The sequence below is a fragment of the Pan troglodytes genome, chromosome 11, assembly GCF_028858775.2.
Source record: "Pan troglodytes isolate AG18354 chromosome 11, NHGRI_mPanTro3-v2.0_pri, whole genome shotgun sequence".
NCBI classification, from domain to species: Eukaryota; Metazoa; Chordata; class Mammalia; order Primates; family Hominidae; genus Pan; species Pan troglodytes.
Genome location: NC_072409.2, coordinates 39,735,895 through 39,760,543, shown reverse-complemented (window position 1 = coordinate 39,760,543; position 24,649 = coordinate 39,735,895). Strand labels below are relative to the sequence as shown.

The following is a 24,649-nucleotide window of genomic DNA, read 5'->3' as shown; positions in this document are numbered from 1 at the left end:
GGCATGTCCTACAAATTGAACAGTCAGCTCTGGCACCCCACTGCCCATCTCTTCCCAGCATCGTGGTCCAGCTGGAGTGCCCGCTCACCAGGGGAGCCTACCATGGCACATGGTGCTTTGCTGATAATAGGTATGACCTCACCTTGTGTTACACTCTAATGTCATTATGTTGAATGTGTCTGTATCCCTGTGAGTTCCCCTGGGTGCATAGGTTAGGGCATCCAGGGGACTGCCCAAGAAAATTTCCTGGAACAAATGTGAGGCTGAGAAGGTGATGCTGTCACCAGCCTTGCTGCTTCAACAGGTGGAGTCCAGAGAGGAGGAATGCAGATGGAGACATGAGGCAGGGAAAAGCTCACGTGTCCTTGACTGGGACCAAATATTTCCCAGAAGAATATAATAAAAATAGCTCTTTGGGGGCCGGGCGTGGTGGCTCACACCTGTAATCCAAGCACTTTGGGAGGCTGAGGCGGGCGGATCACGAGGTCAGGAGATGGAGACCATCCTGGCTAACACGGTGAAACCCCGTCTCTACTAATAATACAAAATAATTAGCCAGGCGTGGTGGCGGGCACCTGAGGTCCCAGCTACTCGGCAGGCTGAGGCAGGAGAATGGTGTGAACCCGGGAGGCGGAGCTTGCAGTGAGCCGAGATCGCGCCACTGCACTCCAGCATGGGTGACAGAGCAAGACTCCGTCTCAAAAAAAAAAAGCTCTTCGGGGATGGATTGCAGCCCCTGGCCTATAACAATCATATACCCACAGGACAAAGGGCTCGCTGCCTCAGGACCCAGGAACTCTCAACAGGAAAACTAAGCTTTATGAACCAGAGAAATTATTCTACAAAGAAAGTGCTATTGGCCCTCTTCTTTTTTCATCCCAATTAGGACTTTGCAAACCATTTTTAATAATGAACAAGAGGGAAAGAGAGTGGGTACAAACAGTCCATACAGACATCCACTGTCTCCACTCTTTTTTGGAAAACAATGGGGCACAAATACCTAACTGCATCTCTAGGGGCTTCAATTCCTGAAAACCTCAGAGGTGGGAGAATTCACGAGTGTGGAACTCAAGACTCCACATAGAAAATATGGTTGGGGAGGAATGAGTTTGCTGGTGAATCTCTGAGGCCTTGATAAATGATCACACTGGATATCACAAAACAATAAAAGCAGCCCCCAAATAAGGAGGATACCAGTGGCAGCATGCATTTATCAACTTAGTACAGACTAGAGCCTGTGCAAGTGATTCCAACTTATCTTGCTCAGCAGAACCTGCTCAGCACCCTACTCCTCAGCAGCTGCAGCGAACTGCCCGCAAACGCATTTGTGAGGGCCACGAACACTATCAGATTTTCCTCCCTGCTGATTTATACTCCTCGATTTGCACCTGCCTGGACCCCAGGTCTCACCAAAGCTTCCTCCCTCTTTCCCCCCTCCCAGCTCCTACAGGCCTCTAGGGGGCAGTTTAAAAGGATGGGATTCCTTTCTTCATCTGCCTTTATCTTTCCTGGGGCCTGACTGCAAAGCCTCTGCTCCTGCCCTACCACCCACTCCATCTTCCCTCATCATTCCCGCATGGGGGCTGCAGAGGCTATAATTCACAAGGCAGGTTCCAAGGCTCTCCTGGCTGCAGCAGACATCAACTGCTTTTGCTTGCCCTCACCCATCCCCCTTCTCGTGGAAACAGTATTTCCAAATTTTCCTTTGAGGAACTATTTCTCTCCCACTTCCAATACACAAATGTCAGTAGGTTGGACCCCAACTCCGCTCCAAAGCAGACAACTGACCGAAGGGGCATGGCCAATCACCACATTCCACCCCTGTGGACACAGAGATAGTCAAGGGTGGGCAACTGACCTAGGTCATTATAAATACAGCCAAGCCAATGGCCTTTACACTTGGGATTTTGCTGGACCTACTGAGAAAGTAGCACTCGTTCTGCTGGAGTTGAAAAATTGGTGGGAAGACAAAAGTATGCCTGAAGCTGCTTGCCACCACTTGGAGAGAGCCTACCTGAGACCTGGAAACACTCCCAAAGCACCTGGATTCAGGTATGGTTGAAGCACACCCTAGACACTCCCATCATATGAGCCAATGAAATGTCAGGTTTCATTTTTTTCCCTTGAACCAGTGTGAGTGGAGTTTCTCTCACTCGCAACTGAAAGAATCCTGACGGGTACAGGGTCCAGGGAAAGTAAGTTCGTGTTGGAGAAGCATTTCCATGGGTGTATGTTTGTGCATGTAAACAAAAATCACCTATACTCAAAAACTCTTTGAGGGAGCTTACTATACCTTTAGCATAGTGAAGACAAAAATACAAGGTACAATCAGAGAAGAGGAGGGACATGTTTGTCGTAAATCTTAAAACCTGACCTAGGATGGTTATAGCAATTAAGGTCACCTTGCAGTTCCTTGCTGCCAGGTCATCATGGTGAGAGGAATAGGTGGGGTTTCAGGCCCTCAGGGGACTCACCCTCATCTGTGATGGTGCCACTGCTGGAGCCCCCACTGCTCTTGGACTGCCGATGGGATGACGAGGAAGACACTGAGGACTCTGCAGTGTGCCCTTTGGGTGAGGGGGAGGGCGTGAGGGTTGGAGAGGTGCTCTTGGAGGTAGTGGAAGTTCCAGATGGAGGCCTTTTGCTGGTCTCCAATTTCTGCTGAACAGAGTAAGACAAATACATAAGCCATCACCTGTAGGGTAGAAATGATGAAAACAAGACACCCACAACAGGGAACATGGGTGGTATTTGATTCAACATGATGTTTAACCAAGACTATGAAATCTACTTTTAAAAACATGAAAAGCAGAAATATCATTATCAGAACAATTAGAGGAAAATGCAACCCTGGAGCAGAGATAGGATAAGATCAAATAGCTGCATATTATGAGTCAGGAACCACCCCGCTCCCCACCCCGCCCCGCTCCCCCAATCCCAGTCCTGCCCTCCAGCTACTTGCATTGTGGCTTTGGCCAAGTCCCCCGAGCTCTCTGGGCCTCAGTTAACCAGCTGTAAAATGAAAGTCTGGCTTAGGGAGGCACAAAGTCTCTTTCTGCTCTTGATGCTCCTTCATCTACACCAAAGAACACGTATTCTTCCCTTTTTCTCATTGGTTAGCTTTAAAACAAAGGCTTTTTACATTAAAATAATTCTAGACGTACAGAAGAGCTGCACAGAGAGAACAGAGTTCCCACATACCCCTCACACAGCTTCCTGATATTAATATCTACATCGTCACAGTATAATGATCAAAACTAACAAGCTGACATTGACACAACACTATTAACTAAACTACAGACTTCACTCTGTTTCCCTGGCTGTTTCGCTTATGTCCTTATGCTGGTCCAAGATCTGATCCAGGAACCCACACTGCATGGAGCTGTGCTGTGTCTCTGTAGGCTCCTCTGACCTGTGACAGCGCTGTCTTTCCTTGTCTTTCATGACCCTGACACTTGGGAAATATTGGTCAGGTATTTTGAAGAATGCACATCATTTTGGGATTATCTTAAGTTTTCCCATAATTAGATGTGCTTGTGAATGTAGGGGGCAATGAAGTGATATGCCCATTCAGTGCATCGTTATGCAGAGAGGACACAGTATCTGATTACTGGTGATGGTAACCTTCATCACTTACATGAGGGGATGTCTGCTGGGTTTCTCCATTATAAAGTCACTATTTTTCTTTTTAATATTATTTGGGCTGGGCATGGTGGCTCATGCCTGTAATCCAGCACTTTGGGAGGCTGAGGCAGGTGGATCACAAGGTCAAGAGTTCAAGAGCAGCCTAGCCAATATGGTGAAACCCCATCTCTACTAAAAAATACAAAAATTAGCCAAGTGTGGTGGTGGGTGCCTGTAGTCCTAGCTACTTGGGAGGCTGAGGCAGAAGAATCACTTGAACCCGGGAGGCAGAGGTTGCAGTGAGCCGAGATCGCACCACTGCACTCCAGCCTGGGTGACAAAGCGAGACTCTGTCTCAAAATAAATAAATAAATAAATAAATAAATATACAAAATAAAATATCATTTGGGAGAAGTTTTTTGGGTAAATATTTATTAAGGTTCTGCCCATTAATTTTGCATTCATTGGTGAGTCTCACTGAGGCAAGTGTTACAGTGGTGTTCCCATGGTGATTTTCTATTGCCCTCCTTCCTTCCACATTTATTATCTGTAATACTTCTATAAGGAAGAGTTGTTCTTTCTCTCCTATTTGCTCAATCATTTATTCCTATCAGTACAGGCTCATGGGTATTTTTTAAGCTCTGGGCCATAATCCAATATTACTGTTATTTTGTAGCTCATTATTACAGCTTTGGCCATTGTGAGATCTTTCGGGTTGGCTCCTGTATCCTTTTGACATGCGCCATCTTTCTTTTTTTTTTTTTAATCTTTCTTTTTAAAAGTATTTGCCTACTTTCTGACACCACAAAATATTCTAAGCTCATCTTATGTTTCTGCTGACCCAGGACTAGAATAAAACACTTCTCCAAAGCTTTCCAAGGTCCCTTTTATTAGAGAATGGTATTTAGAAACCAAAATCTGGGTACTAGGTTGCTCACTGGTACTGGGATGTCACTGCTTCTAGGTCCTCAAAGTGGACAGAGCAAAGACATATATACACTAACCGATGTATACACACATAGCCATATCTACTTTTATATCTACTAACTCTGTGTGTGTGCAACTCTCTGTGTATTTAAAAGCATGCACTCATACTGATTCATACCGATACCTCTGACTTCAACCCAACATCCACAGAGTTTGTTCTAGCATTTTTCCTTTGATTCTGTCTCTGACAGTAAAAACTTTGCTACTTATTTATTCAATCCTGGTATATATGTTAAGTGTACATGTACACAAAAAAATTTTTAGCCCATATCCTGGTAAGGATAACAGAATTGTTAGCCCATACCCTGGTAAGAAAAAAAATATCAACTAGAGTACAGTACTTGTATACAGTACTTTTTGTCTTTAGCCTAATATCCACTCAACATACGATTTTCTCCTCCACCTCCTACAATGTGGTTAGGTCATTCATTTGAATACACTTAGATCTTCTGTCATAGTTTGCATTCTATCTTTGGTTCCTGGTTGATTTTGTTTTTTTTAATTTGCATACAGTAAAAAACAGCTCTGTTGTACACAATTCCATGGGATCTGAAAAACACATAGTGTTATGTATCCACCAAGAGGGTACCATACAGAAGAGTTCCATCATCCTCTGAATGTCCTTAAGTGGTCCTTTTCTAGCTAATCCCTCCTCCTAATCCCAAGCCATAAAAACAGCGCTCTATGTTCCATCCTGTGACTAGAGACGAAAAAATAAACTATTTTTCCTCTATTCTTACCCCACAACAATCAACACAGAATGTGTCTGTAACCAAAGGTATGGAGCTTTCTTCCCCTACACACCAATCAATTAATCAGTTCTGCAGTGGACACCAGCTGAGTATCCTCCAATTCAAGTCTGACATGATCTATCCAAACACAGCATCAAATCCCACAGGTTGAGGACTCAGTCCCAGGAGACTGCCCCCACTTCAGATGCCAATTGAAAGCCCCAGATTGTTTTACCTGTGCTTTTGACTGGCTATAAATCAGAGTTCCCACAACTCCCTCCTTGGGTTTGATTAATTGGCTAGTGGCTCACAGAATTCAGGGAAACACTTACTTACATTTACGGGTTTATATGGATTATTATTCAGCCATAAAAAGGATGAAATACTGTCATTCAAAGCAACATGGATGGAACTGGAGGACATTATGTTAAGTGAAATAAGCCAAGAATGGAAAGTGAAACACTGCATACTCTAACTCATATGTGGAAGCTTAAAAAGATGATCAATGTAAGTAAAAAGTAGAACAGAGGATACTAGAAGGTGGGAAGGGAGAGACAGGAAGAGATTTGTTAAAAGGATACAAAACTATAGCTAGATAGGAGGAATAAGTTCTAGTGCTCTATACCACTGTAGGATGACTACAGTTAACAATAATATATAGTTTCAAAAAGCTAGAAGGAGGATATTGAATCTTCCCAACACAAAGAAATAATAAATGTCTGATATGATGGATATATAATTACCCAGATCTGATCACTATATATTATATGTATCTAAACATCACTATGTACCCCCTAAATATGTACAATTATTATGTGTCAATGAAAAAAAATAAAAATTTAAAGATATTACCATGCATAGGGCAAGGCATGGAGGAAGGGGCAAGGAGCTCCCACGCTCTTCCTGGGCATACTACCCTCCAGGAGTCTCCAGGTGTTCAGCTGTTTGGCTCTCTGAACCCAGTCCTTTTCAGGTTTTCATGAAAGCCTCATTATGGTGGCACAATTAATTAAATCATTGGCCACTGATTATCAACTAAACCTTCAAACCCTCTCCCTCTCCCCAGAGGTTATGGGGTAGAGTGAAAAGCTCAACCCTCTAATCCTACCCTCTAATCCTGCCCTGGTCTTTGCTGTGACTGGTTGCCATCCTGGAGCTACTTAGGGGCTGCCAGCCATCAGTCAATTCATTAGCACACAAAATGACATCACTTTGGAGATTCTAAGGATTTAGGAATTGTATGACAGGAAACTGGATGAAGACCAAATATACATTTCACTGTTATCACATATCCCTACAGTGTTGCTGTTGCCAGAATCTCATATAAATGGAATCACACAATTTGTAGATTTTTGGATCTGTCTTCTTTCACTCAGCATGATGCCTTTAGGATTCATTCAAGCAATCGCATGTATCAATAGTGTGTCCCTTTTTGATGCTGTGTTGTGTTCTATTATTGCATGAATGTACTACAATTAGTTTATCTATTCACCTGTTGAAGAACATTTGGGATGTTTCCAGTTTGGGGTGATTATTTTTTAAAACTAATATAAAGGTTCACAGATTTTTGCGTGAAGAGAAATTTTTTAAAAATCCACCTAGTAGTCAGTTAGCTGGGTCATATCATAAGTGAATGTTTAGTTTTATAAGAAACTGCCTATCTTTTTCAAGGTGGCTGTACCATTTTGCATTCCTATTAGCAATGAATGGGAGTTCCAGTAGTTCCACATTTGTCACCAGCAACTGTACCTTTTTAAATCTTAGCCAGTCTGACAGGTATATAGCTCTATCTTAATTATGGTTTTAATTTGCATTATCCTAGTACCTAATGGTTAAACATCTTTTCATATGCTTATTTGCCATCTTTATATTTTCTTTGATGAAGTATCTGTTCAAATATTGTGCCCATTTTTACATTTATGTTTTATTGTTGAATTGAGGGTTCTTTATTTAGTCTGGAAAAAAAGACTTGATTCTTTATAGAGATAGGACCTCACTCTGTAGCCCAGGCTGGAATGCAGTGGCAACATCACAGCTCACTGCAGCCTTGAACTCTAGGGCTTAAGCAATATTCCCATCTCAGCCTCCCGAGTAGTTGGGACCACAGACATGAGCCACTGCACCTGGTTCCTGGATAAAAAACTTTTTCCAGATCTATGATTTGAAAATATTCTCTCCTAGTCTGTGGCATGACTTTTCATTTTCTTAATGGTATCTTTTGCCAGGCAAAGATTTGAGCTCTGATTAAGTCCAAATTTGCCAATTTTTTCTTTTATGTATCATGCTTTTGGCACTGTGAGATACACGTGGAGGTTCCTTTTCTTGCAATATGGACATCCAATTGTTCCAGCACTCTTCATTGAAAAGACTACCCTTTCTCCACTGAATTGCCTTTGTACCTTTAAAAAAAGAGTTTATTTGGCTTGTCTTGTGCGGGTCTATTTTTGGGCTCTCTCTTTTGTTCCACTGATCTATTTGTCTGCCCTTTTGCTAATACCACACTGGAGCTTTATGGTAAGTCTTGAAATTAGGCAGTGTGAGCCTGCCAACTTTATTCTTTTTCATATGACTATTATAATTTTTTGTACCTCAATATAAAATTTATAATCAGTTTCTAGATCTCTACAAAAAGAGCTTGCTGGGATTTTGACTGGGATTACATTTAATCTGTAGATCAAATTGCAGAGAATTGGTATCTTCATAATCACAAGCCTTCCATCTCTTCATTTATTTAAGCTTCTTTATCAGTGTTTTGTAGTTTTTGACCTTTTGATTCCACACATATTAGATTTATACCTAAGTATTATATTATATTCCATATAATACATTTTCACATAACTTCAATTTCATACATGTTAAATGTATTATATTTTTAAAATTTCAAATTAAAAACATTCTAAATGTCCTAATGCTAAATGTTTATTACTACTATAGAGAAATACAGCTGACTTCTGGATATTGACCTGTATCGTATCCTGAGACTTTGCTGGACTCACTTATTCATCCTAAGAGCTTTTGTGTAGATTCTTTGCAGTTTTCTATGTGGACAGTCATGTCATCTAAGAACAGATATTGTTTTGTTTCTTCCTTTCCCATCTGTATGCCTTTTATTTTTCTTGCCTTATTGTACTAGCCATAGTATTTGGTACAAAGTTGACAGTTGGAGGTAAGAGACAACATCCTTGTTCCCAGTCTTAGGGGGAAAACAATCCTTAACCATCAAGTATAATCCTGGCTATATGTGTTTTATGTCAGATTCAGGAGGTTTCCCTCAATTCCTAGTTTGTTGAGAGTTTTAATGATGAATGGATTTTAAATTTTGTTAAGTGCTTTTTCTGCATATTCTTCTTTAGTCTGTTCATATGGTGAAGGCTAATGATTGATTTTATAATGGTGAACCAGATTTGCCTTCCTGGGATGAACCCCACTTGGTCAGAAGGTATTATACTTTTTATTTAATCATGGGATTAGATTTGCTCATATTTTGTGAAGGATTTTTATATTTATATTCATGAGGGCTACTGGTCTGTCATTTTTCTTTTCATGTTAGTCATAAAAATGCATCCTTGTTCCCAATCTTAGGAGAAAAGAAAATCTTAGGGATTTTCTATAATAATATAATAACATAGGGGTCAATTCTCCAAGACATGCAATCCTAAATGTGTACACAGCTCGTGAGGCAAAAACCAACAGAACTGAAAGGAGAAATTGACCAAACTGCAGTTATAGTTGGACACTTTAAAACTCCTCTCTCAGTAATTAGTAGAACAAGTAGAGAGAAAATCAGTAAGAATATAGAAGACATGAACAACAGTAACAACCAACTAGACTTAATTATACATTTATGGACATTTATAGAACTCCTCTCCCCCAACAATAACAACAGAATGCACTTTCTTTCCAATTGCCTATGAGAAATTCACCAAAAGAGATCACATTCTAGGGCACAAAATAGACCTCAAAACATTTAAAGGGATAGAACTAGAAACAGAACTATAATCAAATTAAACTGAAATCCCCAACAACAGAAAGATTTCTGGAAAACTAACAAATAATTGAAAAATAAACAATACATTTCTAAATAATCAATGGGCCAAAGAGGAAATCTCAAGAGAAGGGGAAAATATTTTGAATGGAATTAAAATTAAAATATATCAAAATTTGTGGGATGTAGAAAAAGCATCACATAGAGGTAAATTTATAGCATTAAATATCTGTATTAGAAAAAAAGAAAGATCTCTAAACTGTAATCTAAGCTTCCACCATAAGGAACTAGAGAAAGAAGATAAAACCCAAAGGAAGTAGAGGGAAAGAAATTATAGATAAGAGCAGAAATCAATGAAATTGAAAACAGAAAAATAGAGAAAATCAATAAAACCAAAGTTGGTTCTTTGAAAACATCAATAAAATTGATAAACTTCTAGCCAAACTGATTAAGAAAAAAAGAGAGAAGTCACAAATTACCAATATGAGGAATGAAAAAGGAGACAATCCTACTGATCCTATGTAATAAAATAGTAATAGATACATACTACTAACAACTGTATATCCATAAATTCAACAACTTAGATAAAAGGGAATAATTCCTTGAAAGATACAAAGTACAAAAACTCACCCAAGTAGAAATAGAACACCTGAATAGTCCTATATCTATTAATGAAATTCATTCTGTAAGTTAAAACCTTCCAAAAGAGAAAACGGCAGGCCCAAATGGTTTCCCTGGCAAATTTTATCAAACATCTAAGGAAAAGGTAATAAGAATTCTACACAGTATCTTCTAGAAAACTAGAAGAGGAGATAATACTTCCCAATTCATTTTATGAGCCAACGTGACAGTTTTTTCTTTCAGTGCTTTAAAGATGTCACAACACTGTCCTTGATTTGCATGATTTCTGACAAAAAGTCTGCTGTAATTCCTATTTTTGTTTCTCTGTATGTAATTTCTTTCAAGAAAAGGCTGCCTTCAAGATTTTCTCTTTGGCTTGTTTTCAGTAGTTTAAACATAATATGGAGGGGTACATTCTTTTTGGTATTTACCTTATTGAGCATTCTGTGAACTTCCTGGATCTGTGGTTTGGCATCTGTCATTAATTTGAGAAAATTCTCAACCATTATTTCTTTTCATTTTTTAAGCATTATTTCTTTACATATTCCTTCTGCCCCACCTCTCTCTCTTCCTTTAGGGATTCCAATTACCTCTATGCTGTGGCATTTGATATCATGCCATGACTCCTGAGTACTGATGTTTTATATGTGTTTCTTCTTTCTTCTCTTGTGATTCAGTTGGGGTAAACTCTACTGACCTAACTTCAAGTTCACTGACTCTTTCCCTGGCGGTCTCAAGTCTACTGAGGTGCCTGTCAAAGGTATTTCTCAACTCCATTACTGTTTTATTTCTAACATTTCCATTGGGTTCTTTCTTATAGTTTCCATCTCTCTACTAAAATAGTTACCCATATGATCTTGCATGTTGTTTATACCTTCTATTAGGACCTTTAACATATTAATCACAGTTATTTAAAATTCCCTGTCAAATATTCTAACAACTTTGTCAGATCTGATTATCATGATTGCTTCATTTCTAAGGAGTGTGGTTTTTCTTGACTTTTTGTACGTCTTGTAAATTTTGCTAAAAATTGGACATATTATATAGTAGAGTATAGACTAAGATTTCTAAGCATAAATGGATATATCTTTCTTCCTACTAAGCCTTTAATGCTCCTTCTAGCTGATTATATGCCTGAGTGGAAAAAGAAGACCCTGCTTGAGGTTTTGAAAGACTTGCCAAAAAGCTGGCTATACTACTAATAAATTCTTCTCTCTTTTCTCTGCTCTTTCCATGAAGACAGACAATCCCAAATAGAATTTCTGATAAAGCAGGAGATAATTAGTATATCCCCACAGATCTATCCCAGCCAAAAGCAAAGAAACATGATACTCTGGACCATATGGGCAACATACTGGGGAAGAGGTGGGTAAATATAAGATTATTTGGGATTCTGTGAAATATTTGAATTGTTCTCAATATCCGTTGAGTGGTAGGCTGACTGTGTTAATGACATCATCTCTACCCCTCCCTCTGCATGTAGTTCTGTGTGCTCTCCTGCCACAGGCATACTAACTTGCTTAAACAACCTGATTGGCTTTCAACCCATGCCTTCAGCCACTGCCATGAGAACATGTCCAAGCTTGCTGTAGACACATGTGGCTCAGTTGTCCTGGCCACCTCAGCCACCAGCCAGGTGAGTGATCCTGCAGACCAGAGAACTGCCCACATAAGTCCAGATTAAACTGCTGACCCACAGACACACAAGCAGCTAAGTAATGTTTTTGTTTGAAATGACTGAGTTTTAAGGTAGGAATAGAAAGCTGATATATCTAGTAGGCCTTTAGGCCTCCAGAGATCTGGGAAGTATTGGTGCACACTCTAACGCCACCTATGCTGTGTCTCTTGGAGCTCATATCACACTGATTCACGGCCCTGCTAGATGCCATGCCTTGTGGATATTCCACCATTACAGCGAGTTATTTTAAGCAAAGTACAAAAACCAGATTGAGGAGGCTCATATTTTGAATACTAACTTCTAATTTTTACTAAGGTTATCTTTGAAAAAGCACTTCGTGTCTCTATTTTGCTGCTGGGATAGAAAGCCCACTTCTGTGTCCTTTGATTTAAGACTGTGGTTTCTATGAGCCCCGGACTGGGCTGGTTCCAACAGACGCTCTGGCAGGAATAACATTCCCCAGACCCTCCCCTGAGAGCCTCATTCAGGTATGCTGGGGTGGAGCCCAGAAACCTGAATTTTTAGATAGCTCCTCAAGATCATAACATACTATTAACATTATGTTATAAATGTCAGGTGATCACTGAAATGGATGGTTTCCCCAGTTTACTGCTTCCTGAATGCATCTTTTGATACAATCTCCTTTCATGAGAATATACTTATATATAATGTATGATCAATACATCAAAATAATAGTTCATATAATAGAGAATAGTTAATATAACTTATAACTTGGAAATGCCTTATTTCCAATAAAAATTAAAGGAAGCTAACATAACACATCCAATAAGACCATCAGAATAGAAACAAAATTTTAGACAAGAAACACTATATCAAAGCCTCAAAACAGTAGGCTTCATGAGTAGCTGAGTTTCCTAGTAGCAAAGGCAAAGAAAGAAATACAATAATTCTAAAAATTCTTACTATCTGATAAAATAAAATATATCAAAGTATCAGTAGAGACTTTTTCCCTCACAGCCGAATTATAAAAGGAACTTAATCATATAGGACCTATTACACAAATTATTTTGAAGATAAAAAAATGGAAAATAAGCAAATGTGTAGGGAGAAAATCTTTTTGGAGCTATACTGCAAAAGGAATCTAATTATATAGGTCGTATTGCACAAGGGATCTTGAGTAACAAAAAGAGTTGTGTAACCAAGAGTGGCTGGGCAGAAAATGACTATTTCTCATACAGTACATGTACATCCTGGGAGCATAAATCTCTGGAGGCGCTTCTTTGGTGGGCAAAGGTCCATAGATGAGGGAGGCTTTCTGTGTTTGGACTTTTCTCACTGAAGGAAGCTTATGACATCTAAGAACTATGAAGAGTGGGGTTTTGGCTGGACATAGAGTCCCCTCAGAGGAGGAAAGGGTTATGCTGCACTACTGGGGAGTCACTTGGTGGAGGAGCCAGTTCACACTCACGACTAGGAACCCGCACTCTGGGGGCTCACCCAGAAATCAACCAAGGCAAAGAGGTTCAGGAGGCAGAGGCAGAGTCTGAAGACACTAAAAAACTTCTTGTTCCAGGAAGGCATCTAGGTTTTCTTGCTTACTGCATTATCTGTAGATGCTAACAATGTGGTGACTGTTCTCTGGCTGCATTAATGGAAGCACAGTGCCCAGAAGCAGGGAGACAAGGTCCCGGCTCTGTCCTGCTCATGTCCTTCCTTCAACTCCTCCCTTAGGCCACGCTGTCACCTCTGGAGTGCTACACAAGTTGTTCCCTCACCCCAGAACAGTTGCACCAACACCCCTGGCCCACCCACACCCCTTTTACCTGGCTCCATTCTCATCCTTCAGATCCCCATCCAGATGGCCCTGATGCCCTCAAACCTGGGTAGGGCCCCCCACCTGTGCCCCTACAGCATCCTTCCTGCTCCACAACAACCCCTATCACACTGAGCTGTGACTGCCTGTGTCCTTAGAGCGGTTGCCAAATTTCCCAGTTCACAGTTGGATCCTTACTGTTAGCTGTGCCAGGCACAGAGCAGATGCTCCCAGGATGTACACAGTGGATGAATAAGGTTGAAGGACAACAAAGACCACTAAGAATGCTGTCAACAGGAACAGCCAACACGGACATGAGCTTATCCTATGCCAGGCCCTGTTCTAAATGCTGAGGTGTGGGGCTGAGAGCTGAACCCAGGCAGGTTGCTCCTCAACTCATGCTCTTAAACCATTCATCCTCATCAATGAACAAATGTGTGCAGTGTGAGGCTGGGTGACCTGTGGGACTGCAGGAAGTGGGTGTGTACCCTGCCACTGTGCAGCAGCCCAGTGCCCCTCAAACCTGGAGATGTGAGGGGAGGTAAACGCCTGGTGCGGAGGACCATTTCAGCCCTTCTCATGCAGCCCAGGAGTGGCTGGCTGGAAGGGGCCTGTCTTTAGTCCTGTCCCATGACTAAGGCACAGCCCATGCTTCCCGGCAAGTGGGCCATGTTAGGACAGAATCTGTGAGTGTAACAGGAGGAGGCCACACAAAACAAGCACCTTGCCAACAGGAGCGCTGCCACCTGCAGGGGAGGCTGGAAGCTCAGACGGGCTGGACCCCGGTGCTGGCCCCACAGGGCTTGACCGATGGCTGGGTTTCTGCTCCGATAATCCGGCTGCTTTTTTCCTCTGGGCAGCGATTTGGGACAAGACATTGTCTATGCTGCCACCTGAGGAAACACAAAATGAGTGAACACCATGGGCACAGAGGGCTTACTCCAACACAAGGGTGGTGGACTGTCGTGTGATGATTGGGTTGGAGCCAGTCTCCCAGACTCCCTTCCCCATGTGGCTCCAGGACAGGACTGACCACAGGAGAACTCTGCAGGAGAACCAGGAGGTAGATGTTTAGGCAGCAGGCCCTGTGCTGCGAAGGTGTAATGGTAAGAGGTGGGAAGCAGCAGCACAGGCAAAACCCAGTCCATCCTCGCTTTCCCCGTGCCACAGCCAGCTTGTGCTGGCCCCCACCAGGCACAGATGCAACACCCTGCACTCGATGCCCACAGCAGCCCCTCTGCAGTGCCGGCCAGCAGCTGCACAGACCATCTTGTCTGGCTGCACCAGTGCTTCAGGAGGGCTAGTGAGCGATTGGTCCCTCACCCTTTGACTCTCCCTTTATGTGGCCACCTACTCTCACGACTGAGTCAATAAATTCCCAATTCCATAATGCTCAGAGTGCTCTGCTTCCTGACTGAACCCTGACTGCCATTCTCCCTCACCCTGCTTCCCAAATCTACTGGTAACCTTGAACTATTATAAAATAAAAGGGCCGGGTGCAGTGGCTCACGCCTGTAATCCCAGCATTTTGGGAGGCCGAGGCGGGCAGATCACAAGGCAGAGATCGAGACCAGCCTGGCCAACATGGTGAAACTCTGTCTCTACTAAAAATATAAAAAATTAGCTGGGTGTGGTGGCGGGCACCTGTAATCCCAGCTACTTGGGAGGCTGAGGGAGGAGGATCGCTTGAACCCAGAAGGGGGAGGCTGCAGTGAGTGAAGATCGCACCACTGCACTCCAGCCTGGCAACCGTGAGACTCTGTCTCAAAGAAAAAAAAAAAAAAGAAAGAAAGAAAGAAAAGAAGACAGTGATAATACTCAGGGCTGGGGGGTGCTCAAGAGGGACACTAATGACTAATATTTATAGAGGATTTACTATGTGCCAGGCCCTGCTGTAAGTATTTCACATGTTTAAACAGAGCCATTCTGGAGGGCAAAACATATCAAAAACCTCAAAAATAGGCATACTCACAAACTCAGCCACCCTGATTCCAGCAAATTTAAATAAATGAAATCACTGAACATACAGGTGAATATGGAGGCATGAAGGTATTACGTAGGGAGGTATTACCTATAAAAAGCAAAAATCTAGGAACAGCCTCAGTGTTCAACACAGGGAATTGGTTAAATGAACTGTGATGCCTCATACAAATGGAATACTGTTTGATTATTAAACAAGGTGCTGTAGATATATATGTATCAACATAAAAAGGTGCTCACAATCTAGCAATGTGAGGAAAAAGAAAAAAGCAAGTTACAGAGCAGTTTATAGTTTAGAAAGGCACGTGGTTCCAAGAACAGGCTCTGAAGTGGGACTGCCTGGGTTTGGATCCTGGCTCTGCCAACTAATAGCTATTTGACCCCGGACGAGTTATCTAACCGTCCTTAGCCCCAATCCCTCATCTGTAAAACAGAGGTGGTAACTTCACTGCCTGCTGGGGCACTGAAGGAGATAATTCATTCGAAGGGCTTGGCACGCTACTTGACAAATATTAAGTGCTCCATAAATTATTGTGCCTTTTTATAAATATTCATAATCTATAGAAAAACACTTTCCAAATATACATATGAAAATGGTAATGATGATCTGTAGTGGGTGAGATTATACTTTGTTTTAGTCTCTTGGCTCATCTGGTCTTAAAGCTTTTTCCACTAGAAGCAGGGTGGCTGATATGGTTTGGCTGTGTCCCCACCCAAATCTCATCTTGAATTATATTTCCCACAATTCCCGCATCATGGGAGGGACCTGATGGAGGTAATTGAATCATGGGGGCGGGTCTCTCCTGTGCTGTTCCCATGATAGTGAATAACTCTCATGAGATCTGACGGTTTTATAATGAGGAGTTTCCCTGCACAAGCTCTCTCTTGCCCTGTGCCACGTAAGATGTGCCTTTCAGCTTCTGCATGATTGTGAGGCCTCCTCAGCCTGTGGAATTGTGAGTCCATTAAACCTCTTTTTCTTTATAAGTTACCCAGTCTTGGGTATGTCTTTATTAGCAGCATGAGAACAGACTAATACAGTGGCCTTCCTGCAAAGCTGGTTTTGGTTAATCCTGGATGACCTTAGGGAGGACTAGAAAGTATGCTGCAAGCCCATAATAACTTTGGGGCACTCTGCTTTGAGATCTAATTGCCACCAACTTGCTGTGTGACCCTAAGCAAATCTCTTGCCCATTGTGAACTTCGGTTTCATCTGCTCAATGAAGGGGCAGAATGAGAAGCTCTCCAGGGTCTAACCTTCAGAGATTTTAAACACCATGAAAACATCATGCACTTCCCTTAATCTCTTGTAAAATTTTACAAGAAAAAAAAAAGCATTCTGGACTTTATTTTCCTCCATCTCCATCCATCTGCATCCCCAAGAAAATGTGTAAAACTCTGAATTGGGAATTCACTGAAAAATCTCTTAGCCACATTAAGGAGAAAGTGCCTCTCGCGTGGTCATTTCCGCGACTGTCTGCAGCCTGAATATCCGGGCAGCGCACACCCTCAGTCCCAAGGGATCACCCCACCTCCCTGAGTGGCCCTGCCCAGCTACTCACCTGAGCGGTTAAGCAGCTCCCCACCGTGCCGGCTCACACCTACCCCACTAGAGCCGCCCGATGAATGAGGCGAGTGGTTGAAGTTTCCAGAATTGGCAGAAGAGGCTGGGCTTCTGGGGAGGCTTGGAAATTTAACAGGCCTGACGGGTGTCTACAAGAATAAGGCAGGTGCAGCACTTAGGGAGGCTGCTCCTCCCTCTAGCCGTGCAGGATCACAGTGTGGGGGTTCCTGTGCTCAGCTGGTGCACACCCCACCAAAGCTCGCTGTGCCCAGCATGGCCCTGCCAGGGCCCAGCTGGGGAGTCCCTGAGGGATGGAGCTTGCTTCTATGTGCTGACAACTTGCCCATTAGCTCAGTGAATCCATGTCACATCATTTCCCATGGGCCACCTTGCTTTCAGTCTCATTCAACTCCAGGGCCTTCCAGGAAAAAACCTGACCATGTTATTCACTGACAACCCACGGAGGCCTCAGCACATCCAGGACAAAATCCAGCCCCCTCAGCACCGCCGGGCACAGTGACCAGCACCCCAACTCCAAGCCTGCTTCCGTGATGCTGCCTCTGTTGGTCCCTCAGCCTGAAATGGATCTTCTCCTCCCCACATCCTTTATGGTGTCTTTCCTGGCCCCATTGTCCCTGGTGCCAGTGCTCCTGGTCACGTCCTCTCCACCCTGACCTCACTCCACCCTCTGCTTCGCTTGCTCTGCTCCAGGCACACCAACCTCCTTTGGGTTTCCTGCTGATCTTTTTTGTGCCTTGGGGTCTTTGCCCAGGCAGTCTGTTCTACATGGACCCGGTGGCTCCTCCCCATCCTTACCCCACTCCTCCCACAGCGGCTCCTCCCGGTCCTTGGCTCTCAGGTCTCGGAGGCCTTCACTGCCTAAGCGGTATAATATGGGCTCTGGTCTAGGGTGGGCTCCCGTGTAGGGCAGGCTCCTCGACACACGGCTGTGCTCCCTTCCAGCACCCTCTTCGCTTACACTGTAACTCCTACCATGGCTTGTGAGTGTACATTTACTGCGGTTGCCTGTGTGTATGATGCCCCAGTGGACTGCCAGCTCCATGGGGACTTAGTTCTCTGCTATATGCCTGGTACCCAACTCTGGCCTCAGCACAAAGAAGGCACTCAGTAGATGTGATTAAAGGTTGCAGTGGGCTGAATTGCAGCCGCCAAAAAGATACACAGTGTCCTAATTCCCAGAACCTTTGACTGTTACCTTATGAGGCATGAGAATGAGGATGAGCTTATATGTGCTTACCTAAGATGTGCCCAAGTCAAGGATTTTGAGAGGAGGAGCTTATCCTGGATTATCCAGGTGGGCTCTAAATGCAATCACATGTATCTTTATAAGAGAAAAGGCAGAGGGAATTTTGACAAACGAGGAAGCAATGTGACCATGGAGGCCGAGACTGGAGTGATGCAGCCACAAGCCAAGCGAAGCCTAGAATCAAGAGAAGCTGTCAGAGGAAAGAACGGATCTCCCCGGAGCCTCCCGAGGGAGCGGGGCCCTGCTGACACCTTGATTTCAGACTTTCTGCCTGCAGGACTGTGAGAGAATACATTTCTGTTGTTTTAAGCCATGCAGTTTGTGGTGACTTGTTACAGCAGCCACAGGACACCAAAACGAAGGTCCTCTTGTTGGTCCTCTACTGTGGGCACTCCTAAGGGAGAGACAGTGACAGATCCCAGGGCCCTGGCCCCCCACTGTGGGCACTCCTAAGGGAGGGACAGTGACACGATCCCCAGGGCCCAGAATGAGGCCCCTCTGCTGAGTAAGCGAAACAGAACACACTTGCAAAGGCCATAGCTCACGTTCTCTCTCCCTCTACCTGGGACGCTGCTGCCTGCACTCCACTGGGGAGAAAACTCTTCCACAGCCTGCAAATCCCAGCTCAGCTGTCGCCTCTTCCTGGAGGCCTCCCGAGTGCCCTACCACACACGGTCACCTCTCTGGCGCTCCCACACTCCTAACACTGCTCCCTGCCTCGTGTTCTGTGCCTGTGTCTTTGCCACCCAGACCACCACCTCTTCTAGGGCAGAATGGGGCTGACTAGGCTACATGGCAGTGGGATTCAGTTAATGTTCACTGAGCAAATGAAGCAAGTCAAGTTGATGTTCTGTCCCTCTAGGGTTAAATTCTCAAGGAAACACAGCCATAGAAGAAGTCTCAGGGATGGGTTCTACAACTCTCCCCTGTTCCTACCTGATCGAGAATAGTGGACTAAATGCAAACCTGTCCTGCCTGTTTTGAGAGCATCTCCAGGCGCCAGGCTCTTGGTCTCCTGCAGGTGATCTGATACTATCATAGCCCTAGGAGGCAGCAGTGAGTGCTGGGGTCAGCCCCATCGTATAGAGATAGAGGCCACAAGTTTCTCCAATCACCCAGCACATGGTGACAGGGTCAGTCCTGAATCCCTTCGTCTTGCCCATTTGCTGCATCTACCATCTAGATACAGGTTACACACAGATACCTTCCACACCGATGAGACTGTCAATTTCAGAAACAGACCAAGAGCCACCAAGTTAGAAATCACTACAGTCAAAAGGATAGAAGTCACACTCTTGGGCACAAGAAAACACCAGTAGCACACACAGTTGCCGCTGAGTGTTTGCTCTTGATTATGGTTCACTCACACTTGGCTGGTGATCTTCAGCTATTACTCCCACTCCCTGGGTCCCAGTTTCCTCATCTACTAAAAGGAAGGTTGGATTAGATGGATCAGGTCTTCAAACTGTGCTCCTTGGAGATCTAGGGTTCCAGTGAGGGGACAGATGTTCCCTGCTACCTCAACATTTTAATCTATTTTCCATACTGAGTTGCTCTGTAGGGCTTCATTAGACAAAAGGATATCATCCATTCAAAAGAAAAAAAAAGTTGCAACCCCTCTGGATTCGTCGGTTTGAGGTCCCGCTGCCTGGAACACACCATGATCTCAGTGAGCAGTGAGTGATGTGTAAAAGTGTGTCAGAAGACAACTTACAGTGTCTGTGCCCCCACCACCCACGGGGTGGCCCCTGCTGGCTCTCTGGGGCAGCGCAGTCTTCATGGGGTCTGCCTTCCCGTTGTGACGCGTCCGGGACCGATCAGAGCTCCACAGCTCAAAACTGGAAGGGGGTAGGAATGGGGGGATGACTGCTTTCAGCTTGTCACTCGGGAGTCTGGTGAGGGGAGCTCCGTTTCGAAGCTGAAAAAGACAGGCTGAGGGTTAGACAAGCCCCCAGGAGGGCTCCCAACTCTGCAGGAAAGATTCCATGTTTTTCCTGCTTCTTGGGGCATGGCACCACCATCCACCCCTCCACCCAAGCCGGGAGCTATGTGGCATCTACAGCTCTCCTCCCAGTAACCGCACAACACCCATGTCTGCTCTGCGCCAACACCAGGCTTCTTCTGGATCTCTCCTCACAGCAGCAAGATCAGAATGGGGCAGAGGAGACAGAGCGCCAAGGAGAAGCAGATGATGTTGGTGTGCTGTGGGGGAGGCAGGGGAACTGGGAGAACACAGAGGAGGGGTGCCCTTGCTGCACAGTGAAGGCACCTTTGTGGGAACCGAGCTGAGCCCGAACGACAGTTTAAGCTGGGCCAGTGAGGACCAGGAGGCGCATTCCGGACTGAGTGAGGGGTCAGAATATGGAAAGGCCTGGAACCTAGAGGAGCAGGACATGGGTGCAGTGCTGCAAGGAGACCAGCATGAGCAGCCATTGGGAGTGAAGAAGGAAGCGGGAGGTGATAAGGGCTAGGGCCCAGCACCACTCTCTTCCCCAGCCCCCCACATCCCAGCTTGCTCCAGCCACGCCTCCTGCTGCTGACATTTAATTGTAATTTAATTTTTAATTTTGAAAATGTGATTTGGGGGTCAGTATAAAATCTACACAGTAATGACTGTTAGATCTTCAAGGAAGTGTTCACAGACCAAGCTCACCTTAATTAAGAAAAATAGTGAACTTTGTGCCAGATGGAGCTTTGCAGCAACGGGCATCCCACAGCTAAACTCGCCTCGGGAGCTGAGCAGGCGGGCATCTCCACACTGACGGCTGCACATGCCCATCAGCAGGGCAGCCGGGCCACCCCACCCATTATGGGGGGGCAGGCACACTGGCGTCCTCTACAGGGCATGAGCAGTTGGGGAAGGAGTACACCTCCGGGGTTCCCAGGCTGGCTCTGTCCTGCTTTTCTGAGTCTCTAAACAAGTGCTGTCCCCTCTTTCCCTCTAGACCACAACAAGCTCATCCAGCAAATGGGGTTGAGTTGGAAACTCACAGCGACAAATCCACCACCACAAAAGGGTCTTTTCCCTCCCTGGGGTAACAGTCTAAATTGTTGCTATCTTTCTGGAAGCCAATGACATTCACAACCTTTGACCCAGGAATTCCATTTCTAGGTATTCATCCTGAGCAAATAATCAGGCAAGTGGGGGAAATGAAGGTATAAGGACATTCATCTGAGCTGTTAAAATAACAAAAAACTAGAAATCCCAGAGTCTGACAGTTCAGTCTTGGATAAAGAGACACGTTCCTACACTAGAATGTTCTAATGTAGCCATTAAATATGATGTGGCTACATGGTGTTTTATGACATGGAAAAGATGGTCACAACATATAAATCACAAATAAATTGGATTCAACACAATATGGGAAAGATACTAACAGTGCCAACCTCAGGAATATTAAATGAGCTGATACATGCAAAGTGCGATGAATAGTAGCTGGTACTTAGTAAAAGCTATGGTATTTGCTATTATTATATACAACATCATATCATATTTATACATGCTAAAAAACTGCTTACAAAAAATACTCAAAAGACATATCCATAAAAATGCCAACCATGGTTATAGTTGGGTGTGTGATCAGGGATGAATTTATTTTCCTTCTATATGTTTTACTGCTTCTTCCAAAATTTCTAAAATAGCATTTCTGTCTTCACACCAAAAATAATTATTGCTATTTAATAACATGATCAAATGTCAGGCAGCACAAGCCCCCACAGTCAGTGTTAAAGCCATCAATTTACACCTGTTGGGGTGGCAGGGAGCCGTGGGCAGATTGGGTCAGGACCCCTCGCTGGGCTCTAAAGTTCCTGACACTGCTGATGCCTTTTCTGGGAGCCCCCTCTGCTCCCTTGTCCTCAGCAATACTGCCCTCTGCTGGCTAGTATTAGGGTCTTAGCGCTAAAGGGACTCAAGTCCAACTTTAACCACTAAGCTCTCATGTCAGAGGAAACGAACGTGAAACCCAGAGAGGGGAGGTAACACATCCAAGGTCACAGCACGGAGCTTATTCTGGGCCAGACACTATGCTAAGAACTTCCTGCGAGTGATCTTGTTTAAAAACCATAACCATGAGGGATCCCCGAAGTCAGAGACTGCAAACTGTCCCCCAGTATCTACTTTTCACATCTTAGAAACGACACCCCTAATGTTCATTTAGATGGGCACAGGACCACTTGGAACAAAGACTTCATTTCCCAGCTTCCCCACTGTGATTTAAGCAGAGTAGTTGCCAAGAACCTTTTTTTTTTTTTTTTTAGACAGAATCTTGCTCTGTTGCCCAGGCTGGAGAGCAATGGCACGAGCTTGGTTCACTGCAACCTCCACCTCCCGGGTTCAAGCAATTCTCCTGCCTCAGCCTCCCGAGTATCTGGTATTACAGACGCCCACCACCATGCCCAGCTAATTTTTGTATTTTTAGTAGAGATGAGGTTTCACCATGTTGGCCAGGCTGGTCTCAAACTCCTGACCTCACGTGATTCGCCTGCCTCCGCCTCCCAAAGTGCTGGGATTACAGGCATGAGCTACTGTGCGTGGCCCCAAGAAACTTCCTTAAAGACAGCTGGCATGTGCCCATGGCTACCTCTTCTCCCCTCCTCTCTCCTGCTGGCTGGAATGAGGCCGTCATGGGCCAGAGCTCTGGCAGCCATCTTGAACCAAGAGGTGACCTGAGAAACAGAAACTACACATGGGGGACCAACAGGCAGAAAGGACTCAAGTCCCTAACTCCAATGAGCCATATACTAGTTCTGGACTTTGTTTACTTGAATGAAGTAGGCTGCTGTCTTATTTACACCATTGTTACTTGGGGATTTTCCGTTACTCACAGTTGACCCTAATCCTAATACATCTCTAAGTTACAGATGAGGAAACTGAGGCCTCCCCAGCTGGAAACATAGCCTCCTCTTTGACTCCTCTCACCCTGGTTCTCCACAGCCCAAATGGTGAGTCTTCATTTCTCATGCTGCCCATCAATTCCTACCCTCAATCCCCTGCCTCCATGAGAACAGGGCCAGGGCTGACACCCAGCGGGTGAGCACCAGCACAGCCCTCGCCACAGTTTAGAGCTGGCATCTGTTCTGACTCCTCAGTGCCAGAGCTAAGCCCATTGTTACACATTCTCATCACCAACCCTATCTGTGACCACCACAAAGACAGACAAACGCCTACATCCCTCCTTGTAAATCAATCAACTGATGATTGCCGGAGACCTAAAATGCTTTTAGAAAAGCCCCACACTTACCATGGTTGTCAATAACGTGTCTTCCTTTTCTCCTCTTGTGCTCCCAGGACCTGAGAGACAAATGGAAATTTCCTGAAATGACCCCTCCACGTGTCCACAGCATAAGGATGAGTGACTGGGGCAGGCTTCAACCTGGAAAACCAACTCTCCTCGGTGCTTAAATATTTAATAATAATTGGTATTCGATATTTTAATAGAAGGAAGGCATTTAAAAGGTATATTGGAGCATGTTTTCAGCTTTTCCATAAACCACTGCCGTGCTGAGTCAGACAGTGGTGCCCCCAGCTCAATAATCTGTCTCAGACAGTGGTGCCAAAGGAGCTAATCCGGTCATGGGGAATCTGACTGTTAGAAGGGATCTTATCTATGTTCCAGTCAGTATGGGAATCTCCTTCAGCAAACTGACAAAGGTATCCAAGCTGTTGAATACCTTGAGTGATGGGGAGCTCACTACTCACACCCTCCCAGTAACTCATTTTATTTCAAGACGCTTTCAGTGTCATAGACCAATCACATTTCATAGGTGGGGAAAACCACCTATCAAAGGCAAGAGAGAGGACGACTCCCTGTCGTCCCTCAGCAGGGAGTGTGGGACAGGAACCTGGTCCTCTTGCCACTGGCCAGCACCTTCTCATTCTATCACACTCCTGGTGGTTGTGTCCCTGCCTAAGTATCTTTTCCACCAGACCAGCCTCTATGCTCCAGTGTCCCATTCCAACATCATCTTACCCCTGACAGCAACCCAGGAGGTAGGATGAAGGGCAGAGGGTACAGGCTCAGACCATTCCAAAAATTCTACTGCACATGCAGACTTTTCTCACCATTGTCTTTGGTCACAGGGGCCGCAACAGGGAGTGCAGAGCGGCTTGTCTTGTCCTGGGGGGCAGCCCTCATTGTGGAGTCCAGAGCTGGCTCAGGCTCGTCAGAGAAAGGCAAAGGCTGGTTGCTGGACAGCCCACGGGGCAGCGTCTGCATCAGTTTGAGCTTTCGGAACCGATTGGACATTCGGTTCCACCAGGACTGCCAAAGGAACGCAGAGCAGAAGTCATGCTCCAGGAAGGGCAAGGAGACCAGGCCCAGGACCTGCCAGCCCAGAGACAGTGACTACATTCACATGTGCCTGCCCTCCCCTCTCCTGGGGCCCAGACAGACATTACTGATCAATGATAGCACCCATTCCCAATAAGCCATGGTT

General features: G+C 44.7%; 1 protein-coding gene across 13 annotated transcripts in view; it reads right to left on the bottom strand.

Moving 5' to 3' along the window:
• The window catches only part of ANKS6 (ankyrin repeat and sterile alpha motif domain containing 6), a 63,991-nt gene that overhangs the window by 21,662 nt on the left and 17,680 nt on the right, over positions 1–24,649 (bottom strand). For 8 of the 13 annotated variants that reach the window (XR_010148621.1, XR_010148622.1, XR_008537153.1 and 5 more), the window contains exons 7-12: positions 24,276–24,474; positions 23,455–23,504; positions 19,926–20,129; positions 16,943–17,093; positions 14,124–14,293; positions 2,475–2,661 (exon numbers count right to left, since the gene is read on the bottom strand). Coding sequence is in view for 7 of the 13 variants with exons in the window: in XM_063787631.1 (XP_063643701.1) it covers positions 2,475–2,661; positions 14,124–14,293; positions 16,943–17,093; positions 19,926–20,129; positions 23,455–23,504; positions 24,276–24,474 (961 nt within the window). In the remaining 6 variants the exon portion in view is untranslated. The remainder of the gene's footprint in view (positions 1–2,474; positions 2,662–14,123; positions 14,294–16,942; positions 17,094–19,925; positions 20,130–23,454; positions 23,505–24,275; positions 24,475–24,649) is intronic. The other 5 variants (XR_010148619.1, XR_010148620.1, XM_063787632.1 and 2 more) reach the window with 2 other exon arrangements.